Source organism: Cyprinodon tularosa, unplaced genomic scaffold (assembly GCF_016077235.1).
Source record: "Cyprinodon tularosa strain WSP-4 unplaced genomic scaffold, ASM1607723v1 ctg367, whole genome shotgun sequence".
In the NCBI taxonomy this organism is placed as follows: Eukaryota; Metazoa; Chordata; class Actinopteri; order Cyprinodontiformes; family Cyprinodontidae; genus Cyprinodon; species Cyprinodon tularosa.
The window spans coordinates 537,342-555,433 of NW_024039082.1; the positions used below are offsets into that span (position 1 = coordinate 537,342).

At 41.2% G+C, this 18,092-nt stretch overlaps 1 protein-coding gene across 1 annotated transcript; it reads left to right on the forward strand.

The window, feature by feature from the left end:
* The first annotated feature begins 1,051 nt into the window (after window positions 1-1,051).
* LOC119790532 (tetraspanin-1) lies at window positions 1,052-17,834 on the forward strand. Its single transcript, XM_038296074.1, has 9 exons — window positions 1,052-1,122; window positions 2,178-2,358; window positions 2,446-2,508; window positions 4,921-5,127; window positions 5,909-5,983; window positions 12,234-12,332; window positions 14,656-14,796; window positions 14,984-15,067; window positions 17,608-17,834. The coding sequence occupies exons 3-9, from the start codon at window positions 2,452-2,454 to the stop codon at window positions 17,665-17,667; spliced, it is 723 nt and encodes a 240-aa protein (XP_038152002.1). The 5' UTR covers window positions 1,052-1,122; window positions 2,178-2,358; window positions 2,446-2,451; the 3' UTR covers window positions 17,668-17,834.
* Window positions 17,835-18,092: the final 258 nt, after the last annotated feature.

Sequence of the window (18,092 nt, forward strand, 5' to 3'; positions counted from 1 at the left end):
TCCATCCATCCAGAAAAATGGGGATTGATTGATGGATGTTTTCCCTTGCAACTACATCCTACATCAGTGATTATCCTTTTTCAAAAGCAGCCAAATCAACTTTAGAAATTTGGCCCACATATTGCTGAAAGTCTATGTATTGAAATTATTGGTGGGGATATGGCCACACCAGTCCTTCAGAAAGTTACGCCTGTGCATGGAACCCAATTTCCAAACAAGGGGTTCTTCCATGTCAGGACCTCTTTGTTATGTTCTAAGTGTGAGCAACAGCACACAGCAGCTTCAACACTTTGATTTGTTCATTTGTGCAGCAGCTGGAGGTCAGCTTTAGCGCCAGTTAGTGACTATCAAGGTTATAAGGATTTACTCTGCAGACACATCATCCAGAGCACCAAAAAGAAGCCAACAGCTGAAGCTTGGTCCAGAATGGGCAATAACAGAAAAGATTATCTACAAACAAAAAGCTCATGAGAAAATGATTGAGCTGTGACAATGGCCTAGTCAAAGTCAATGTGGTTAAATGCCTTTTTGGAATCTCGCCAACGAGAAATCCTAATGAGTGTGAGGAGCATTTTATCCCCTAATGAAGTGACTGTTGCAGCAGGAGGTTCTACAAGATGCTAGATTCAAATGGTTCCCTGGTTCTGAAGGAAGGGCTGTAATTAGAAATTATAACAATCATTAACTTAAAAATTGGGTAACAATAGTGAGACATTTTAAGAGACTTTTCAAACTTAACATCTACTTTTTAATAATCTAATTACCCTAATCATCAATGTTCTTCATATAAAAATCCTATTTGATACTTAATTATAAAAATAAATCACACAACACCAAAGCAATTGAAGTATTCCTTCTAAAAAAACTTTGAAGCAACATCAGCAGCAGAGTCTGCATCAGAGAAATATATCTGAAACAAAGAGGCTTTCTGTGCTTTGTGACCGTGGCCCTGTTCTCTACAGTGTTGTTCATAAAAACATGTTTTACACCAAACAAAGAGAAACAGATCAGCTGCACTCAGAGCAGATGAAATTCACCACCTCCCTCTAGCGGTCAGTATAGGACACTGCAGCTCTGTGAGGAACAAAGGAGGAAACAAAGAGCAGCTCAGACCTGTTGCAGGTATGATGAGAGATTTTTCTCTTCATTTCTTCTCTGTTCGAACTGCATGGTGCTGTGCTTTAATGATTATGTTTCTGCTGGAGAAAGCAATGAATCTAAAGATGAAGTAGATGAAATCTGCAACATTTTACCATATTTTATCTCAAACTTCATTTGATCAGCTAATTAATTAGAGAAATCCTGTTTAAGGTTTAATAGATTTTCCTATAGAATTACATTAACACAGCATTGATGTTATTTGTATTAAATATTTTGAATATATCCTTTAAATTCAAAATTTTTTTTTAGGAATAATTTCTTTTACTGGACCGTATTCTGGCATACTGAGCGAAAATGAAATTGTTTATCTTACATAATCCAAAAAAAAAAAAAAAAAAAAGTTGAAATGCCTTAATTTAACTGAACAGTGGTTCATCTACACCTTTATACAAGTGCTTGACATATTAAGAATGTCAAAACTAGGATAACATTTTTCTTCAAAAAAAAATGCAACAACTAATTATCTGTTTTTGGGAAAATTTAACTGGATTTGTATCAAAGTAAATATGGTTTTATTGGAAAGAGGTTTAATCTTTATCTTGAAACCAGGAAACATGAATGAAAACTGATAATATAAACATGTAAATGAATCAGATCTTTTTTTTTTTACTACTTATCCTAAATCTTTACTTAATAATAATAAAACTTGATCCTTCATCAGAGATATTAACATAATTTCTGCAGTTTTTCTCACATGTTGAGCAGCCATTGCTTCCAAGCAGAGAAAAAGACCCCAAAATGGTGCCGAGACATGGCATGCTGAATATAAAAATACTAGATGAATTATAGAGTTAAATAGCTTGGTCTGACCATTTAGCGAGAAACTGGTCAGTTTGGTGTCTTAATCACCTTTAATTAGTCACAGCTGAATTATTGTTAATTGTAGATTTAGAACAATCTTAAGGTTACCATAAATAATTGTGATAAACTGAATCCGTCCAGGTCTTAATGAATTAGATTTAAGCCTGTATGTCTCATCCAGTGCTGCATTAAATAGTAACTGTCTGATTTATAAGGAGACCTGCAGAGGGCAGAGCTGTAACCGCACCTGGATGACCAGGGGCCACACCCTGCCTCTTTATCTACCTGGACATCATCCCTGCAGATTCTGTTTCCACTCATCAGCTGAGTGGGAAGTTTCTTCCTTTTGCAGCCCTGAAGCCCTCAGCATTCTCTGGGTTTATCATCTGTTAAAAGGTAAATTTTTTTCTTCCAGAATCAGATCTTTGTCATTCATTGGGTCCTTTTTGCTATTTGAGTAAAACAAACAGTTTATTTTGACAGAATAAAATGAGCTGCTTCACATTCACCAAACTGCTGACGGTTCTCCTCCTCCTGCTTGTCTTTGTGAGTACAATTCTGCTCATGTTTTACCTTTCTGCCTTGACACCATTCAACGTGAACATAGAGGTTGCGCCAACATCTCAGTGCACAGAGACAGCAGTGATTCTTGTTCTGCTCCATTTTCTTCCCAACTGGATCATTTTCATCTCATTAACTTCAAAAGGCTCCAGTGTCTGAATATCTGCCACCTAATGTGGATCATCTTCAGTGTTTGGGAAACATTCCTGGCAGCAGGGAGCTGAGTTTTCCTGCAGAGTCCGAACCAGCTGGACTCTGATAAAGCTCCCAGCATGAGGAATATTTCCCTCTCTATTCCTTGGCCTGAACATCTCCCGCTGATGAATTTGGTTGATCGGCTGTAGAAGTCACAGCAGGAAATGTTAGACTCCAGAGATGATGTGACTGAGAGAGTTTTAGACTTTCTTTAAATATTTGAGTCTCATATTTGCAGTGAAATGAAAATTTTATTCATCTTATTACCAAAAGCTTTGAGTTTAATGGCCCCAAATAATCTATAATTATGTTTAAAGCTTTAAAACGAGGCAGCTTTGTTTTTAAGATAAAAGCAATTCAAACATTTTGGTTTCAGATGTTGATAAAGTTAATGACTCAGATATTCTGACGTAGGTGTAATAATTGTGTAAACGAAGATGGGCGTAGACGTGTGTATGTTTATATATACATAAACGTGTTTATTTGCTCACCTAATGGACCTTTGGAGCAGTATGGACTAGTAAGTTAAATAGGAATCGGGGAATATTGCTGCTGTTATGGACTATAGAACTATATAACAGACATAAGCACTAAATTATACATATAACTATTAGACAGGTTATTAATCTTAGTATTTCCATGTCGAATCTGTAACAAAGAATCATTTTTGCATTTTTATTAATTTGTTTGAAAAAAATGTTTTATGCATTCATCATTTATATAATCCATTCATTTTATTAATTTCATAATCAAACAGGAGCCTATTTACATAAATAAAGGAAAAACTTAACACAGGATACAAAATTTGGGAATAACTGCTGATTAATGTGGAGTTGTTTCTCTCTTTATATAGTTTGAGTTTGTTTTGTTTGTTTAATATCTAGTGATATACACTCACCGGCCACTTTATTAGGTACCCCATGCTAGTAACGGGTTGGACCCCCTTTTGCCTTCAGAAATGCCTCAATTCTTGGTGGCATAGATTCAACAAGGTGCTGGAAGCATTCCTCAGGGAGTTTGGTCCATATTGACATGATGGCATCACACAGTTGCCGCAGATTTGTCGGCTGCACATCCATGATGCGAATCTCCCGTTCCACCACATCCCAAAGATGCTCTATTGGATTGAGATCTGGTGACTGTGGAGGCCATTTGAGTACTGTGAACTCATTGTCATGTTCAAGAAACCAGTATGAGATGATTCCAGCTTTATGACATGGCGCATTATCCTGCTGAAAGTAGCCATCAGAAGTTGGGTACATTGTGGTCATAAAGGGATGGACATGGTCAGCAACAATACTCAGGTAGGCTGTGGTGTTGCAACGATGCTCAATTGGTACCAAGGTGCCCAAAGAGTGCCAAGAAAATATTCCCCACACCATGACACCACCACCACCAGCCTGAACCGTTGACACAAGGCAGGATGGATCCATGCTTTCATGTTGTAGACGCCAAAATTCTGACCCTACCATCCGAATGTCGCAGCAGAAATCGAGACTCATCAGACCAGGCAACGTTTTTCCAATCTTCTATTGTCCAATTTCAATGAGCTTGTGCAAATTGTAGCCTCAGTTTCCTGTTCTTAGCTGAAAGGAGTGGCACCCGGTGTGGTCTTCTGCTGCTGTAGCCCATCTGCCTCAAATTTCGATGTACTGTGCGTTCAGAGATGCTCTTCTGCTCACCTTGGTTGTAACGGGTGGTTATTTGAGTCACTGTTGCCCTTCTATCAGCTCGAACCAGTCTGGCCATTCTCCTCTGACCTCTGGCATCAACAAGGCATTTCCGCCCACAGAACTGCCGCTCACTGGACGTTTTTTCTTTTTCGGACCATTCTCTGTAAACCCTAGAGATGGTTGTGCGTTAAAATCCCAGTAGATCAGCAGTTTCTGAAATACTCAGACCAGCCCTTCTGGCACCAACAATCATGCCACGTTCAAAGTCACTCAAATCACCTTTCTTCCCCATACTGATGCTCGGTTTTAACTGCAGGAGATTGTCTTGACCATGTCTACATGCCTAAATGCACTGAGTTGCCGCCATGTGATTGGCTGCTTAGAAATTAAGTGGTAACGGGCAGTTGGACAGGTGTACCTAATAAAGTGGCCGGTGAGTGTATATGTCCAATATTTAACACTTTAAGATCCATTCCTGGTCTCGTTAACGGTTTTCAACATCGGACCAAAATCTGTATTTCTCTTGCAGCTGATTGGCCTGACTCTTCTGGCACTGGGAATATGGGTGACTGTGGATGGGAATCATTTCCTGCATCTCCTGTGGCCTTTCTCCAAAGACTACCTGACGTTCATTAATGTGGGCCTTTTCTGCATCGCCATGGGGACCGCGCTAGTGGTGCTGGGACTTCTGGGAAGCTGTGGGGCTCATAAGGAAAGCAAGTTTCTCCTTCTGACGGTGAGTAGATTTGGAAGACCTTGGAAACAACCTAAAACTCAAGAGCTCAGCCTAAAGGTTAGCAGGTCAAAGGGCAAAGGTCATGAACATGGACCAGTCTGCCTGTTAGGAAGTCCTAAAGAAGAATCCTCTCTAAAAACAAGATGTCAGCAGGAGTTAAGTCTCTAAAGCTGAATCTAGATTAACAATAAAACCTCTGAAGACTTGTTTTATGGACAGTGAGACCAACGAGGCCACGTTTGGAGAAACCAAACAGAATTTCAGCCATTTTAACTCACGCTGACATGGGGGGAGGTGGATTGCATTGGGTTGTCCCAGAAGCATTTGTTTCAAACCGGGTCACCAACAGGACAATGATCCTAAGCAGCGGCAGAACCACAACAGAACATTTGAAAAAGCAGAGAATCAACATGCAGTGGTCTAGTCAAAGTCCAGCCTGGCTGAAAAGTTTTGCTGAGACCAAATGGAAACCTTCTAAATGAAACAAATTAATGTTTGACCTCAGCTGCACAAATTAAGAAACCGTATTTGGATTTACGGTCCGACCCGGATCATCAGCCGCCCTGAACAGCAAAGCTCACATTATCCTGCTTGTTAATGATGAGGCTAACTGCCTCGTAGCTCGCTGCAGCAGGTTTAACGAGCAGCGCGTTCCCCCCTACAGAGTCCCATCATGTCCACCTGGATGCTGCAGCTACATCAGGAGAACTTCAACAGAACCAGGCAGATAAAAACCCACATGTTCGCCTCTCCTAACGCCCTGTGTTTTTTCCCCCTGCAGTTCTTCTCCATCATCATGGTCGTTTTCCTGACTGAGGTGGCATCTGCAGTCATGGTTCTGGTCTACTCTTCATTTGTAAGCTTCACTCCTCCTCTTCCTCTCTCCGTCTTCCCTTATCTCTAAACTCCTCTCCTCCCTCTTCATTTCTCTCAGTTTGGATTTTATCTTGGTGTAAATTCTGTCTCTCAGTGAATTACTGACTTCTTGTCGGCCTCGCTACATCCAGATACTTAATGACCATGGGATCGCCCCGGGGACGCTGGCGCCATCTCCGACTCCGAGCAATTTATTACCCTGGAATTCTGGAGCCGGAGCATTTTATATGCAAAACAGTTCATTTACATATCCGTCCCCATCTCCCTCACAACCAGCCCTGCTTCCCTTCAAAGCCGCATTTAATAATTAGAAGGTTTTAAAATGGAAGAGGAGGTCAAGGGGAATATTCCAGGAGACGGTTCTGGTTCTGATAACATCAGGGTCCAGATCCTATAATTTCAGGATTTTGTATAGGAATTTATTGACCCAAACCTCAGCCTTTCATTCCTACAACTTCTGCATCCTGTTAGAAACTGGTGACATGGAGGGAATTTGGTTCCATTGTTGCCAAAAACAAAGGAAAAGTTTTGAAAATGGACATTTTGAAAAAAAGGAACCCAGAGATGAAATTTATTAAACTTCTAAATAACAAAAAAAAAGTTTTTGAGACAAATTTAGCTGTTTTCTCTGATTTTTTTGCTTTAATTTTTTTTCAAATTAACATTTTTTGTACATTTAACCTTTTAAATGTACAAATATTATTTTCTCTAATTTCTCTTGTTCAGATTGAGGTGTAAGAATTGTATTCTTTTCAGATTATGTTTTCCAGATGGGGGGGCAGACTTTCCTCTGGAGCGAGGAGCAAAGACACTTTTCCATTGGTCAGCTGGATGTTAGCGACAACATTGTATTGGGCTTGAAGTGAAGGGAATTTCAAATGCATACAAGTCAATCTGGAAAAGAGAAATGTGAAAGAATAAAATAGTAAAACAGAAAAAAAAATAAAAAAAAAATAAAAGATCAAATCTGAGAAAACATCAGTGATGCTAAAATCTTTCTTGAAAAGAAAAAAAGGTTTTAGAGTAACTTTGATGTTAAATCTTTGTCAAAAGTTTCATTTCTGATTTTTCCATTTGCCTTGTTACCATTTGCAAATGTTTCCATTTGCAAAATGTGTTTTTTGCTTGCAACAACAGTGGAACAAAATTCACTCCATAGAGTTTTGGAGGTATTAGATATGGAGACTGGTGAGTTGCACAGAGACAAAAATTCATTTAATCCAACAAACAAAACTGCCATCGCAATGCTCGCTCAAGTTCCAGTTAAACCAGTAACCTTCCCTTCTCCCGCTCCTTTAATTGCTGCACGGGTCATAAAAAAAGGTCAAAAGAGCCACAAGATCAAATCTGGTTCTGCTCCTCTAACCTTTAAGAGCCTAATAACCCATTTAAATCAGTTAAACACGATGAACGCTTTATAATCGCTTTGCTCCTTAGTTTATTATCCTGCTGACTGGCTGCAGAAAGTCTCTTTGTTCCTAAAAAGGAACGTCTCTGAAGAAATTTTAATGAAGCTGAACCGACTTAATCATCCTTCTGGGTTCATTTACTAAAGGAGCTTAATTCCGATCAGATTCCCAAACCATAGAAACTGCTCTGTGCCAATATTTTGCACCAACCTCACTTCTGTATTGCTGTAATATCTGGAGGGTTACGTCTCACATTGACTTGAAATTCATTTTAATTCAAACAACCTTATACATCCTAAAAAAGGGGCGATTAAGTTTGCATCTGGTCAACATAGCAATAAACCAAGTAAAAATTATACGGAATACCAACAATCTCATTCAATCACATTCCAGAAAGCCTTTTAGTGCAACTAAGAGATAAGAAATAAGATATCTAATCCTCTCATCATTATCTGGATGTTTTTCTGAAGTGCTTTTAGTTTTTGTCATCCAGTGAACCTTTTTAACCAAACCAACAAACTGGCCTGTACATCCTGTTAGTTTCAGAAACTGGGATCAATAAATATAAACGAAATGTAATTGTTGGAATTGTTTTGATGGGAGCAGAGAAGAATAAACTTTGTAACATAAAAAAGTCAGATTGACACTTTAGTGCCAACAATAAAGGTAATTCTGTTCTTTAAGATAATGAACCTGGACAAACAGCCAGTTAGCTCAGTTGTGGAGCTTTAGAGAAAAAATTTACATTTGACTTAGAAGGATGACTTAAAGAAATAAGATAATATCTATACTAATATATATTTACTGACAGTGATGGAGGCAGAATTCAGTTGCTCACAAGATGCCGGTTAGAAATAAATGATGGTGGTCTGTTTTTACGTAGCACTTTTCCAAGTCAGGAGACTTGAACAAAAAACTGCATTCACACATTAACTCTGACACTGATGGCGGTGAGCTACACTGTAGCCATGGCTGCCCTTGGGCTTACTGCCAGAAGCCAGGCTGCTACACACAGGCACCACCAGGCCCTCTGACCCCATCAGAAAGGTGATGTGGACACTGAATGTTGGAGTTAGAACCGACAACCCTCTGGTCACAGGGAAAACTCCCGCTTCCGACGCCGCTGTCCCTCCATTTCGATTCAGTTTATCTATATAACGCCAATTCACAACACATGTCATCTCAAGGCACTTTATAGTTCACCAGATCATCCAGTCAAGTTGATTCAAAGTTTTCTATCTAAGGAAAACCAGTTGAATACATCGACTCATTGACTTGAAGGCAATCCCATACACTCAGCATGCTTGTAGCGACAGTGGAGAGGAAAAACTCCCTTTTAACAGGAAGAAACCTCAAGCAGAACCAGGGTCAGTGTGAGCGGCCATCTGCTGAGGCCGACTGGGGTTCATTGAGACAGAAGCAGAGATACAAAAAACAGCTTTAAAAGGCGGCCCCATCCAGGAAACAGACAGCCAGGCAGACGAGCTCTGAGCCAACTCCCATATGAGAGGCTGAAGAGAGCGCATCCAGCCAGTCACAGTCAGAGAAACAGGACTACAATGGAAAACAGGCCGATCTCCAACATCTATAATCAAAGGTGTTGATGGCAGCAGCACAGCTGATATTTTTCTCCAGGATGGTGTCACAGCCAAACAGGAACAAACGAGGCCAAGCTACTATGAGAAAAAGCAGAGAGAGCATAATTCACAGATTCTGCATAGTGCGAGAATAGAGATAGAATGAAGCACAATGATAAAATGGGGGTCCCTATGTCCTCCAGAAGTCTAAGCCTATAGAAGCATAACTATAGAAATAGCTCAAGATAACCTGAGCCACTCTAACTATAAGCTTTATCAAAAAGGAAAGTTTAAACCCACCTTAAAACTAGACAGGGTGTCTGGCTCACGGACTAAAACTGGTAGTTGGTTTTACAGGAGAGGAGCCTGATAACTAAAAAATCTGCCTCCCATTCTATTTTTAGAAAGTCTAGGAACCACTAGTAAACCTGCACATACTGTACATTTGGCAGTTTACCGTATAAACTGTAGATTTTTGCCCCGCAACTGAAATGCGTTTTGGTTTGATGTGACATATGATCTCAGGTAAATGCATCATTTTTCCCATCACATATGTTTAAATTGGTCATAAAAATAAAGGGCTAGTCTTCAGTTCAGAGATAAACTTGGTCTAAAAGCTTGTTAGAGATGAATATTAGGCTATGAATCTAACCGGTTGTAAACATGTTTTTTATGATCCGAAAATGAACTTTCATAATTTGCTGCAAAAGAAAAACTCAGAATGATGTTTTCGGTTCATTAATGACTGGATTCTTCCTCTAACATCAAGAAGCAGCTCAGTGAGGCGTTGCTGTTTGAAGGCCGTCCTTCATGATGTCCTTCATGTTTAAGGTGTTTCCCTGACTGGACACATATGAAACAAATGAACACTAGAAGCAGGACTGTGCAGAACCGGCCCGCCTGCTGAGGAAGTGATTAGGCCATTAGACCCGCTGCGTTGGAGCAAGAAACCATCTCCAACCTGCAGGACCTCAGACCTTCAGGACTGATGCTGGACACCCCGCTGTGAAGCATCCATAATTAATAAAGGAGGAAGATGACTGCAGCCTTTGTTCTGGACACGCTCCGACTTGGTGCGCGTGTTCACATGTGCAGCCGTGCCAGTTTGTGCGTTCGTGTGCACATGTTCACCAGGAAGGGAGCTGCGTAGAGGAGAATGACAGTGATGAATTAGCTGTCTGCTAATAATCCACTCTGAACTCAGGAGCTCTCAGCCTCTTGGGGGACACTTCTTAATTGTGGCACATATCCCATGATCCCCTGGGGAGTCTCCTTCTGCACCCTCTAACATGCAAATCCAATCCAAATACACGTACTGTAGTCCTCCATGTCTCTGGGACTCAACACAGTGGGATTATTAATCAAATCAGGAGAAACGGAGAAGGGAGAGAGAAGAAATGGAGCGACTCTGAACGTGGTCAGCTTTGGATAAACATGAAAATGTCCTGAGCGAAGCCTCACAAGCATCAATATATATGGAAATGTCCCTCAGTTTAGCGCCGTAAAAAAAGGAGGAAAACGTCTCTCCTGGATTTGATTTATTTCCATTTTTCCCGTTTATTTCCCAGATGCTTTGTGCGGCAGAAGATTTATTTAATCTGTGATGAATGGGCGACTCCCACAGATATCCTTAAATCAGCTTCATCCTGCAGAGTTTCAGGCAGTTCTGACACTTTAAGCTCCACAGTGATTTTTTTGTTTATTACTCCCTACAAAAAGATATTTATACATACAATGTTCTTATCTAATGGCAAAAAAAAAAAGATACAGGAAGAATTTTTTAACTTTGTTTCTAATCAGAGCTGGAGGATATAGACAAGTAAAAAGTGACAGAGGCTGTCAACCATAAATGGTCCGATTTGGAGATGTATGATGGGGATGTAAGTGACAAGGACTGGAGGGCATCAGGAGTGGGAGGACATCATCATTAGGCAGCAACCTAAGCACCCTACAGTCCCAGCTGCTGTGGATTGACTTACTGGAGAACAGGATGGTACAGCTGAGTAAATTTAATCTATGTGGTTTATATCTGGGCCTGGGGGAGGCTTCGGTATGTCCTGGGCCAGATTCAACAGCGTGTGCCGTTATGCATGATCACTGCAATCTGGTCACATTTCCAACACTCCTCCAGCTCCACACTTGGCTTCTGCATGGAAAAAAAGATTTATAATGAAGACATTTAACAAGGCAAAAACAGGATGAATTCATGTAGTCTGAGCAGAGAAAATAAAACATGTGAGCATTCATTTCTGTCTGATATATGGGCTACAGACTGGAACTGAAGAAGGGTGACACACGCGCATAGCTGATCAAATCAGCACTTATCAGTCTGCGATTCCCTGAGGAGGAATTGGCTAAATAAGGCCGTATGACAGGATGTTCAGTGGAGAGGTACGTCATTACATGCATTAGTGGACATATGTTCTTGAAGTATCTGAGAAACCCAGGAAATGCTAAAGTTACCAGGTTTTGTCTGAAGGTTTATGATGGATCTAGAATGAGCGCAAACACCTGAGCAGAAGACGGAGCTTTGCACTGATCCTGGAGTAACCACTGCTGGAGATCAAAGTCGAAAACCAGACGGCCACTCAAAACTGTGTTGAATGTCCTATTTCCTGCTTTTTAAACCTTTCATAGTCTACTACAGGGAAATATATGATAAAATGATGCCTTTAGAACTATAGGTGTTAATTTATTATGAAACAGTTTATTTCTCCCAACCCTTGCATTGAAATGGAATCCTCCTCTCCCTCTGAATGTTGCTCATTTCATGACTGCTGTATCATAACACTGTTGATGGCTGAACTCAGAGACCTCTACAGGCCAAAGGGCAGTTATTGCAGTTTAGCTGCCCAGTCTTAACTTTGAGTCATCATCATCATTACCAAACCCTCTTAATGTTCAGAGGTGAATGTTTGTTTACAGAACCGGCGCCTCAGGTAGCTGCTTCGTGGAGGTGGCCTTTTTATGTAGATATTCTCCAACCAAAGATCAATGATCTGTGTTAAGAATAAGTAAAAAGGATTAGTTCAGGGTTCATTCACAGGTCTTATCTTATTATCTGGTCTGTTCTCTTGGGGTAGATATCTAACTCAGTCACCAGTTAAAAAGATGTCAGAGAACCACCAAGGCTGTTTGTTTTCATCCGTTTCATTAAACTTAGGAGGACTCTAGATCGAGCAAACTAAATTTTTCGTGTTTGCATTGGACTCAAACTTAAAATCTGCGTGTTTGTGTTTTCTAGGCTAAAGAAATCTTCCATGAGTGGGCCATTCCTGCCTTACAGAACGATTACGGCATTGATCCGGTGGTCACTGAGATCTGGAACGCCACCATGACAGAGGTTTGTGGAAGCTGAACCCAGTGATACTCTCTCTGAACTAAACTAAGCTAAACTAAACTACCGTATTTTCACAACCATAAGGCGCACCGTACTAAAAGGCGCAGTCTCAGTTATGTGTCCCATTTCTGTATTTAACACACACATAAGGCGCACCGGACTATAGGGCGCGTTTTTTATATACAGGTACCTGTCCTCTACTACCTTTAAATAGCTCTACTGCGTATTTAAAAATACAGCGGGGGCAAAACTGAGTATGATTGTGCTTTATTCATGTATTTATTACAAAGTATTAATCAAACCTGGCAGCTGGCCATGAGACAGACACATCTCAGATGACACAGCGCTGTGATCACTCCTATTAACTTAAAATCCTGAAACCTGCCGACGGAATATGTTCGCTTTTATTACCGGTATCCTGGTGCCTGCAGTTTAAATTATTTAGAGGAAAAACACCTGCCAGCCACCGCGTGAACCCAGAGGCTGCCCAGCCTAGAGGTTGCTGATGAAGGGATTTCTACTGTCGGTGCACCGCTGGTATGTGGGGGTCTGAGCGCCTCCGACAGAAATAGATAATCTGGATGAACTGACTGCAATTATTAAGTTTTCAGGTGGACTTTCTCACTTAAAAACATAATAAAACTACTTTATTCCCACTGATCACAGCAAATATAGCTGCAAGATTTAGATTATTTAGATGAAAAACACCTGCCAGCCGCCGCGGTGAAGAGGAGGAGACCCGGCCCAGAGGCTGCTGTTGAATTAAGTTTTCAGGTAGAAAAATAGAGCAGGAGCAAAACTGAGTATGATTGTGCTTTATTCATGTATTTATTACAAAGTATTATTTAAACCCATCAAAGTCATCATCCTCTGTTTCTGAATTAAACAGCTGCGCTAAATCAGACATGCCAATTTCCCCTTCTTGGCTGTCAGTCACTTTCCGTGCAGCGCGGCTCCTCAGAAATAATGCCGGCTTTTGCGAAAGCTTGAACAACAGAGCCAGCAGACACGTTAGTCCAAGCATCTACAATCCATCTGCTAACGGTGGCGTAACTTGCCCAGCGCAGCCTTCCACTTATCCTGAAACTGTGGTCTCCGTCTGTCATCCATCGCTCCCACGCCGCTCGCAGCCTTACTTTGAACGGCCGCTTCACACCGATGTCGAGCGGTGGAAGTTCCTTTGTCAGACCCCCCGGGATAACGGCGAGCACAGCGTTCATTTGATTCACCTTTTTTTCACATTGGCTGTGAGATGGGCACGCAGCGATGGGGATGCGTGGAAAAAACCACCTGGTCTCCTCACATACACCTGCCTCAGCCACGCTTTCATCATCTCCTCATCCATCCAGCCCTTTTCATTTGCCTTAATATGTCATCAGAGCGCTGTGTCTGTCTCGCTGTCAGCTCAGATCTCGAGCAGCAGCAGCGCGTTGGCGGTGCGTCAGATGCTTAAACGCTCCCGAAGCGCTGCGCCTGCTGCTCAAAACGCGCTACGGGACCTTTTGCTGCACCTATACGCGCGTCAACCATTGACTTTGCATTCACTTTACATTGACTTTGCACCTGCTGGGTCCGGTTCACACCAATGTCGAGCGGTTGAACAGCGAGCACAGCGTTAATTTATTTCCCCATGTTTTTCACATCAGCTGTGAGATGGGCACGCATGGAGTTACATATTAACAGCGATGGTGATGAGTGGAAAAAAAACACCTGGTCTCCTTACATTCAGCCACTCTTTCATCATCTCCTCAATGAGGTGGTCTCAAAAGTCGCAGTTACAACACACATAGGGCGCACCGCACCAAAGGGCGCACAGCACATTTTGAGGGGGGAAAAAAGACTTTTAAGTGCGCCTTATAGTCGTGAAAATACGGTAAACTAAACTAAACTAAACTGAACTGAACTCTTTGGAGATAGTTTTTAATTTTGTTCAGACTTTGGTAACTTTTGACTTGTCAGTCTAGAAGCCCACTGCTTAATCTGTCCAGTCACGGTCTTTCATGGTATGAAGTGGATTTAAGAAAAAAGGCTCAACACAGATGCAAAGGAGGGCTGCATGGAAATGTTTGAATGTTGTCCCCTGGCATGCATGGGTTCTCTCTGGGTACTCCAGCTTCCTCCCACAGTCCAGAAAACATGACTAAAGTAGCATCTCTAAAATTGTCCTCAGGTGTGATTGTGTGTGTGCATGGTTATATGTCTTTGTGTGTCTCTGTGTTGCCCTGCGACTGACTTGCGACCTGTCCAGGGTGTTCCACTCTTGTCTACGCAGCGGATGATGAGCAGGGCTGATTAGTGTTGGTTCTTTTTACTTGTTTCCATCCAGTTGAAATGCTGTGGTTATTCAAACTTCACTGACTTTATGGGCTCAGAGTTTGAGGAGCAGAGCGGAAACGTGCTTCCTGCCACCTGCTGCATCAACAGCGACCCCTGCAGCCCAACTGAGGCGGCACGCCTACCTGTGCAGGTAGACTCACACCGCTCTGATAATCATACATTAGATTGTTTTCACCATTACAGTAGGTTGATTAATTTAAACATGAATATACTTTTTGCTTTTATCAAAAGCAAGTATTTGATGTCAAGTCAATCAGAGTTTTATGGCCCAGGTTTTTTTTCTTTTAAAGCAGATTCATGTCAGCTTCTTCTTTCAGGGCTGCTTTGATCACATCGTGGAAACCCTGAGAGAAGAAAGCAAAATTGTGGGAGGCATCGCAGCTGGACTCGGACTGTTAGAGGTAAAAACGAGAACTGGCATTTCTGCCAGAACTTTCTTAAACTAAGGTCACTTTGTCTGTTTGAGGTCAGCAGCATTTATATAGAGAATTAATAACAATATACCAAAGAGCTTTACAAGCAACCTAGCCAACCAGACACATTTTAAACAAATTAGAATGATTATATTGACCTATTAACTTAAAATAAAACACAATTAAAAGCCAAAGAAAAGAGATGAGTCTTTAAATAATATTTTAGATCTTTGAGAGCTGCTTGAGACGTGTTGAAAGGAGGTGGAGAAGGTACAGCAGAACATAGAACCTCCTTATAAGTGTCTCTAATGGAAAGGCCTAAAAATTAAAGGTCCTGAACTGAAGCGCCCTCAGTTGGTTCCAAATGGCAAGGACCCAAATCTTTAGTCTTCTGGGACCGTTTAGAATTTCCTGCCCAGGATCTACAGAGGTCTAAAGCTGTGTTTAAAGTCTATCAATCAATGGACTCTAAGTATGTGTGGAAGGACTTCAAAGGGAGACACCTGCTCAGGTGACTTACCTCAGCTGACACCAAAGCACAGCAAAGCCCACAGAGGAAGGTGATTGGAGGATGAAACTCCTTTAGATTATGACCTCATAATGATGAGTGGAATGTAGGGACAGCAGGAAATTAGGAGCTTCATTCTTTGGCTTAGCTGCTCTTGCTGAGATGTTTTCTGAAGCATGTAAGGGCTCAGAACAACAGGCTGATTTCTGTCCATGAAACGGCTGTATACATGGAGATCCAGTCCATCTGTTCACCCTGCCTCTCCTTAAGGATATCTGATGGTCTCCGGCTGAAAAGGAGACTCCATACTGTCCCAGAACGATCCTGTATACTTCGAGTCTCTCTGACCTGAAAGCTTCCTACAAGAAGCAATGAAGGTCTGTTCGAAGAAGTCAATCAAACATTGTCTGCCAAATTCAACAAAGGTCTTTAGTTTCCCAAACATGGAGACAAGCGGCAGGAGAAGCCTGAATTTCACAGCTTTTCAACAGTGAATGACTAGCTTACAACAGTGAAATGAACATTACCATTTATAAAGTGCAGCAGTGATCAAAATGCAAACAGTGTAGGAGAAAGGGAAAACTGGTTTAAAGTCATGGTGCAGAAGGCATTAGTATGCAAAGTTTCAATGCAGGGCAAATAAATTATGCTGCAAAATGCAGTAGTTGAATTCTATTCAAAGGGATTATTAAATATATTATTTACAAGTGTGATGCAGAGTCGTGATTAGTTTCAACAGTTCAACAGTCTGATGGCAGCGGGGACAAAGCTGTTGCAGACCTGCTGGTCCTGCAGCCAATACTGCGAAGCCTCTTCCCAGAAGGCTGCAGGGAGAACATTTCTGTGACCTCATTTCCTGATGGCCTCAACTTCTAGATAAAAGACAAGGTTCTTGCTTCATTGAGCAAAGAGTCTTTGATAGATCTTCTGCTTCACCTCCTACAGAACACCCCAAGGGACGGACTGCTGAGCTTTCTCTACATCTACAGAGCAAATGTGGGATAAACCCAGAAATCTGCTCTGTAGCTCTGAGGGTAAAGATCCACCACAGTGTGGGTCCCTGATAGATGGACTCCGCTCTGCGATTCCTTTTTAAGAAATCAGCGCCGATTAGGTTCTAACAGTTTATCATTGAAGGAACCATGAGAAAAGAAAACTGTCTTGGAAGATCTGTGCAATAAACATGTCTGTTAAAGAAACACAACTTCCAAGAGTTTTTGCAGATGTTCTCCCCCTCTGGCTACAAGATGAAATGACACCAGTGTTGTGCACATGCAAGGGAGAAGAGGAGCATTCAGCTTTTCTAATTTTTGTCAAAATCTAAGATTTAAGCCACAGCATCTTAGCGTTTTAGCAGAAAGAGATCCAGCTGAGGGTGGCTTTTCATGACCAAAGCAGATTTAAGCTCCATTCATTTGTTAAAAGCTTCACCTTTGCCCTCATGTCAATAGCATTGTCTCTATAAAGAGCCCTGAGATGATGCTATAAAATTAAGTTGAATTTTATCTTATTCTGTAACTGATCTGACTCCAGTTTGGCAATTTTCATCCCTATAGACAAGTTCATTCTCTTTACACTTGCATTGAGTCTGTTATGGGGTTTGAGCAGCAGGTGTGGCTGGGCTGTTATGATCCATCTTCAGAAAGTCGCTGCTGTTCTCTCACTAATGCTTCAATGGTGGCTGAGACTCAACACAACAACCAGGTGCACGAGAGCGGGCGACTAATGTCAGAGTCTTTAGAGGGCCCTGCAGTGAAAAGACGAAAAATAATTTTTTAGTAGTTCTAAGGAAACACATTGAAGAAATAAAAACAAAAATAATTTCTACATTCAAAATTTCCTTTAAGATGATGAATGAGAGTTTTTAAACTTTCTTCCGTTTTGCAGATTGTTTTTTTGTTCTGGTTGAAACCAGAATAAAAGGCTGAATCTTTACATGAATTCTTTGAAGATCTAGTTTTTTTTTTTTTTTTTTTTTAAGTTTTCGGTTCAACATCTTCTTTCCACTCCTACTCCTCAGATCGCTGCCATGAGCATCGCCATGTATCTCTTCTCACGCCAGGATGAAAAAGTCAGCTGAAGTTATTTCTCCCAACCTGGGAAATTCTGCTGCTCTACTTAAATGCACCTCAGAGAAAAGTGACGCTGTTTAAGGTTCACTTGATTTAGATTTAGCTCAGAGAGAAAACCTTTAAGAATATCTATGTATGATGAATGCATTTCAATAAAACATCTAATTCATTAATTGTTTGTTTTATTGACACATTACTGAGCTGTTTCTAATAATTTCAGGTAATTCCGGCAGGTTTTGATTATAAAACATAAGAAAATTTGGCCTCCTGGATGAAACAGAAGGAAAGGAAATAGCTTTGGTAGATGAGAGGAAAGAATGTGTGACACATGGATAGACTTTAACACAGCAGAGCTTCATCATCCTGAGGGATCAGAGCTGCTGCTGAAGGTCAAAGCTGAAGGACAGGAAGCCAGATGAACCCAGGAACCACA

What these genes read in the sequence shown, in the direction of transcription:
- LOC119790532 (XM_038296074.1), top strand. Translation starts at nt 2,452, where the DNA reads ATGAGCTGCTTCACATTCACCAAACTGCTGACGGTTCTCCTCCTCCTG. An exon ending in TTCTGGTCTACTCTTCATTT is followed by an intron (nt 5,984 to 12,233) that starts GTAAGCTTCACT and finishes TGTGTTTTCTAG; the next exon opens with GCTAAAGAAATCTTCCATGA. An exon ending in GGAACGCCACCATGACAGAG is followed by an intron (nt 12,333 to 14,655) that starts GTTTGTGGAAGC and finishes GTTTCCATCCAG; the next exon opens with TTGAAATGCTGTGGTTATTC.